The sequence below is a fragment of the Caretta caretta genome, chromosome 2, assembly GCF_965140235.1.
Source record: "Caretta caretta isolate rCarCar2 chromosome 2, rCarCar1.hap1, whole genome shotgun sequence".
Classification (NCBI taxonomy): domain Eukaryota; kingdom Metazoa; phylum Chordata; order Testudines; family Cheloniidae; genus Caretta; species Caretta caretta.
In genome coordinates, this window is record NC_134207.1 from 69,869,512 (window position 1) to 69,875,609 (window position 6,098).

General features: G+C 52.0%; 1 protein-coding gene across 1 annotated transcript; it reads right to left on the minus strand.

Annotated features, from left to right (window-relative positions):
- Nucleotides 1–991: 991 nt before the first annotated feature.
- Nucleotides 992–3,628, minus strand: LOC125632454 (transcription factor Sox-17-alpha-A-like). The gene is made up of 2 exons (XM_048840677.2): nucleotides 3,107–3,628; nucleotides 992–2,289 (listed from the first exon to the last, which is right to left on the minus strand). The coding sequence occupies exons 1-2, from the start codon at nucleotides 3,402–3,404 to the stop codon at nucleotides 1,388–1,390; spliced, it is 1,200 nt and encodes a 399-aa protein (XP_048696634.2). The 5' UTR covers nucleotides 3,405–3,628; the 3' UTR covers nucleotides 992–1,387.
- Nucleotides 3,629–6,098: the final 2,470 nt, after the last annotated feature.

The window sequence follows — 6,098 nt, forward strand, 5'->3', positions numbered from 1 at the left end:
AGGAAGCAGAAGCCTGCCCTAAAACTGAATATGAATTTATAAATCTAATGGAACCATTTGATCCACCCCTACTTCCTCTTAGTTGAAACTGTTTTCTGAAATTAAACATTTTAATCCCATATAATTATACATGTGTATTTAACAGTAACACTGGAACGACCGCACTGAAAGACTTTTCTGTCTGAAGTGGCACTGGCATATTCGCAAGGTCAGACCTAAATGGAGAAGTAATGCTTCCCAGTAAGAACACTAACGTCTAAATGCCTATTTTGACTTATTAAAGGAATGCTCCGTTGCAAAAATAACAGCTTCCTGAATATTTGGGAATCAGCTATGGAAAATTGAACTCTAGGAGGCCCTGATTTTCACATGCGTGTTACAGTGTGTTCACTAAAATACAGTGTCCAACTTATGCTTGAGGGGACATTGACTCCCCTCAGTCTTTTCCCATAAGTGAATCCTCTTCCACACACACTGAAGACAGGTATTCAGTCGCAGACTACATTATTTCTACGCGAGTTGGTTGCATTTGGTGATTGGCACTTTTAAAGGACGATCCTGTTTCCAATGAATTCAAACGTCTGGATGATTCATCAGATGCACAACCAAGAACTTAAATATTTTGGTGTCATCTTTCCTTTCCGCTTTAACTTGGATTTCACTACAAGCATACAGATAAAGGAGGTTCTATTAACTTTTTAAAGTTCAGTCAGACTCTTATTAGTCTCTCCAACCCAAATCCCTGAAAATTCAGACATTGATTTTTTAAGAGAAAACAATATTTTGAGGGGAGAGATATTTAGCATTTCCCCGCCATTTATTGGGGAAAAAAAGTCGTTTGACGTTACCTCCGAAGACTTATATTTATGTATGATGGAGTTCTCACTATAAAGGTTTGGAATGAAAACAGGACATTTATCAAAGTAGTTAGCTACAAAAGGGAACAATCCAGTAACTATCATATACATTAAAATAATAGTAATCGTAGAGGTAAGGGGATATAAAAATGAACAATTTTATTATTTTTCCCTTTATTTGTAAAAGTGCAAAATTAGTCTGTACAAAACCCAAATTCCATATGTATAAAATCGAACAGTCACAACATTTAAACAGCATCGTGAACTCTTCCAGGAGCTGAAAAGTTACAGTCCAACTGTGCAGCTATCTGAAGTTTAAATAGTTTTAATGTTCAGTTCAGGATGAAACACCAGAATTGCACCACGTGGGGATCAGATGGAGAGCTGTCTCTCAAACCTTGAGCGGGTCTCTGTCAACTGGCAGTTCTCAAGATTCCAATAAATTACATAAATAGGAGCAAAGCACACACCCTTCTGTCCAAGGCTTCCCAGCGCCAGGGAGTCCGCCACAGTCCCCGCGACTGGGAGTCTTAGGCGTCCGGGTAAGTGCAGTAATACACAGCAGTACTTGCATCCGAAACCACCGAGGAGATGGGCCCGTGGGCGTCCGGCGCGGGCAGGCCGGCTTCGTGGCCCTGGAAGTGGAGCCCGAGCTCGGGCTTGCAGGCGAAGTGCAGGTACTGCTCGAATTCGGTGCGATCCACGTCGCCCAGCAGGTCGTCCTGCGACAGGTGCTCCAGGGGCTCCCTGCACTGCTGCGCCTCGGGCGGCGGCGAGGGCTGGCAGGGCTGCGGCGGGAGCTGGGGAGCGCGGGCCGGGCCGGCGGGCTGGCACAGCTGCCCGTAGTAGGCGTGCAGGGGGCCCTGGCAGCCCAGCAGGCTCTGCAGGGAGCTGAGCTGGCCCAGCGGCTCGGCGCGGGGCAGGTGCCTGCGGAGCGCGGCGCTGGCCTGGCTCTCGGCGCCGTGCGCGGGGTACTCGGCCGCGGGGTAGCCGTAGGGCGCCAGCTGACACTCGTCCTGCAGGGGCGGCGTGAAGAAGGCCGGCTCGCTCTCCGCCGCGTCCAGCGGGGAGGGGTCCGGGGTCGGCAGGTTGTAGCCGTCGAAGGCGGCAGCCAGGGGCTGGCAGTCCCGGTAGTGGCCCAGCGCCGGGGGCAGCGCGCTCTGCACGGCGGGGTAGCCCTGCTCCGGGTAGGGCAGGGCCAGGCTCTCCACGCACATCCTGCTGCCCTCGCTGGCCAGCTCGGCGCCCGGCGCCTCCGCCAGCCCGTGCGGCAGGAAGCCGCTTTCCACGCGCTTCAGGCGCTTCACCTGCTTCCGCCGGCGCGGCCGGTACTTGTAGTTGGGATGGTCCTGCATGTGCTGCACCCGCAGCCGCTCCGCCTCCTCCACGAACGGCCGCTTCTCCGCCAGCGACAGCGCCTTCCAGGCCTTCCCTGCGGGGCGACACAGCGCGTCACCCTGCGGCTCTTCCCTGCGCCCCCAACCAGCCCCGGGCCGCCTCCATCCCGCCAGTGCGCTCCCCACCGGGCACCCGGCCGCCTCCGTCTCCCCTACCACCCCGGGCGCGCCCCACCAGAGCCTAGCCGCCTCCACCCCCCCAGGACGCCCCCCCCCTACGCACACACCCACACTCGGCCGCCTCCGTCTCCCCTACCCACCCCGGGCGCGCCCCACCAGAGCCTAGCCGCCTCCACCCCCCCAGGACGCCCCCCCCCTACGCACACACCCACGCTCGGCCGCCTCCGTCTCCCCTACCCACCCCGGGCGCGCCCCACCAGAGCCTAGCCGCCTCCACCCCCCCAGGACGCCCCCCCCCCCACGCACACACCCACGCTCGGCCGCCTCCGTCTCCCCTACCCACCCCGGGCGCGCCCCCCACCCCCAGGCCCCCAGGGCGCCCCACACCCGCCACCTGGCCCCGCCTTCTCCTCCCCACCCAACTCCCGTGCGCCCCGCACACAACCCCCGGCTTCTCCACTGCCCCCACCCCCAGCCTCCAGCTCCCCTCGCTAACCCAGTCCCCGGGCAAGAGGCATTGGCAATTTCTCCCATACCCTCTGCCCCCAGCGCGCCAGCCCGGGCCCCGCAGCCGCCGCGCCCTCGGGGCAGGTACCCGCAGCACTCGGTAACGTGCCCGGCCCGCCGCTCGCAGCCTGCTGGGACCGCCCAGGGCGTCCCAGCGCCGGGCCGGTGGGAGGGGAAAAGCCCCCCTGGCCCGGCTCAGGTGCCGGGTCACGAGCGGACACTCACCCAGCATCTTGCTGAGCTCCGCGTTGTGCAGGTCCGGGTTCTGCTGCGCCAGCCGCTTGCGCTCGTCCTTGGCCCACACCATGAAGGCGTTCATGGGCCGGCGGATGCGGGACTCGCTTTTGGCCCGGCTGCTCGCAGCCCCCGCCGGGGCCGCCTCACTCTTCACCTTGGCGTCTGCGAGGGGGCTCAGGGACTCTGCCCACTGGCAGGGACCCAGGGCCGGCATCATGATGGGGAGCGAGCACCTTGCCTGCGTCTGGTCGTCGCTGCTGGCGTATCCCGCATCGGGGCTGCTCATCTCGGGGGAGCCGGAGCCACCGGGAGGAGCCGGGCTGAAGCGGACCCGCCTCCGACCCCTCCCCGGGCACAGCTGGGAGGAAAAGGACCGTCTGCTCCGAGCAGCGCCCTCTCCCCTGGCTCGGCTGGGGCAGCAGGGACAGCGCCGCTGGCAGGCTGGGCGCGCGGGGCCTGGGCGCGGGGACGCCGCTGGTTGAAGCAGGGTCTCGGGTGGGGGGTGGGGGGCACCCGGCTCACTGCTGGCAGCTGTCAGAGCGCGGCCCTATTTACCCGGAGCCGCGGCCAATGGCGGGGCGGGGGCGGGGTCTGGGCTGGGAAGGTGACAGGGGGCTCGACGCTCCGAGCGGGGAATGGAAGAGTCCCAGCCCCGCCCTTTCCAGCTACTCTTTACCTGTGCAGGTTACAAGACAGACAGCGCCGGGCGGCGACCCATTTTTCCGGGATTCAGATCAGAATGCGCGGGGAAAGAGCTCCTATGGGTATGCTCTATATATTGTGACAAATCCCCTTTTAAGGATATGTAAACTCATTTGTAATATAGTTGAATATATCCCGGTAATAAGTATTATGTTGGTGATGACTTGAACTGGGGCCAGACAAGAGCAGCACCTATTGGCTACGCATTGTACAAGCACTGAAGCCTAAGCAGTCCCCAAGAGCTTGTAATATATAAATAGTCAAGACAGAGAAATATTAGGAAAAGCAGAACCGTCAATAGGATGGCACAAGCTTCATGTTGGTCCCACAGGTTTTTAATTTGTAGGTCGGGTTTGGCTGGGAGGGGATTAGCTAAATCATTAGCAATACCTGATACCTCTTTTCTCTAACTTTCATAACTAGCATAGAAATATCCAGCTTAGTAGCCTCGAGAAGGAACATCTTTCACACGTAGGTTAAAGGGGCATCTCAATACTTTGCATCCAATGAATAGCGCATTAAATACCCTCACATCAACGTTTCCTTCTTGTAATCCGTACAAACAATAGATTTTCAGTGATGTGTTTCCAATGTATACAACCTGGACGTGGTAATACAACGCTCAGTACTTGTGTTGACCTTTACAAACAATCTTTTCACCTCAGATGCTTTGGGTATTTAGAATTATGGTGAACATACCATGCTCGTAACATGAATATATGAGGTAAACAACTGTTAAGTAAATATACATAGCTGGGTATTTTGCAAACATAAACATAAAATCAGATCACATAGCGATACATGAATTATATTTTATATATACATATATATTTACATATTAGATTGTGTCTTCATGTGGCATACAAGGTAATCAAAATTACAACTTCTTATAAAGGTCTCAGGTTAATGTTTGCATTGTTATATGGCGCTATTAAATGCATGAATGCTTATCTTAGAACAGCGCCGAGCTTTAAACATAAGATCAAAGAGGCTTATTTGGTTAAGGACACCTTTGTTTGGACAACAGCTACAGGCAAATAATCTAACACTACATGAATCCTCTCCTGGATTCATGAATGAACTCAGCCTCGCCTTTAATGAAATCCAGCATTTTATTTCATGTTTCTTGTAAAATTGGAATCTATTCCTTTAAAATTGAAATATGTCCTAGAGATTTAAGAAGCAATATCTTGAGATGCACTACTGTGACCCAAGTAACTAACTTTAGTGATTGGAAGCCTTTTGTGTCCCCTTTTCTAAAGCCATAGAAATGCTTAGATTTCTCATGTGTCTTTTATAAATTCGTGTGTTCAAATCCTAGTGTTAGGACGTTGTGTATTTCGTACAGAAAACGGCATTTATCCCTGTCGCAAAGATTCCAACCCGCTAGCAAAGGGCTAGTTTCAGTAACATCCTTAAAAAGAAAAAAAACCCCACATTTTGGGATTTTCCCCATGTGAATGTTTGCTAGAGCCGAGAAAGTTTGGGAACAGAACACACAAAACTGAGAAGTATCAAGGGCAAGAATTTAAATGTATCTTTGTCTCTTTGGCTTGTGTGGCAGATGCTACACAAATCGTTACGAAAATAAGCTGCTTTTTATAAATAGCCGCAAACTGTCCCAGTACCAAATTAATATTTCCACAACATTATATATTTAAAATTAGCTTTAAAATAAATTCAACAATATAGTTATTTTAATTTTGCCTTTCAAAAATGCATTATTCTAGTATAATTGATTGCAACAATCAGAAACGCCAATTAGAATTAATTTTTCAAGGGCTCAAATACAAATTATATTGAGCTAACCCCGGTTCTCTCTCCTTAAGCCTTTCTCCCTTCGTGTTCTTTCTTTTTTCTTTTTTTTAAATATGGTCATCATCCAAGATTTTTTATATATATATTTGTGGCTGCGGCTTTAATATCGTGCCCAGTCTGGATGTGCTGTTGACACTGGACCCCTCAGAGTCCTCGGCTAGGGGTGTAGTAGTTTCTCAGCAATGAGTCACATATTAGTGGATTACTGGGAAAAATATCTTTTATCTGAATTTAATTAACGCGACGGGAAAATTTACATCCCTTTTATTGCACCTTGGTGCATATTCAAAGTAGGAGGGGGAAATCAAGATAACTTAAAATTAAAAGAGAAAGCGAACTATTAGCTCCCAACTGATCTGCTGCTGATTGTTTTTCAAGGGCTGATTTAAAACCTATTGGAGTGAATAGACTTCCATTGACTTCGGATCAATCCCCCGCTGCATTGGGGCCCAGTCCTTAT

Coding starts and splice junctions, on each gene's coding strand:
- LOC125632454 (XM_048840677.2), bottom strand. CDS start 3,404: ATGAGCAGCCCCGATGCGGGATACGCCAGCAGCGACGACCAGACGCAG. Junction 2,290..3,106: donor GGAGCTCAGCAAGATGCTGG/GTGAGTGTCCGC, acceptor GTCGCCCCGCAG/GGAAGGCCTGGAAGGCGCTG.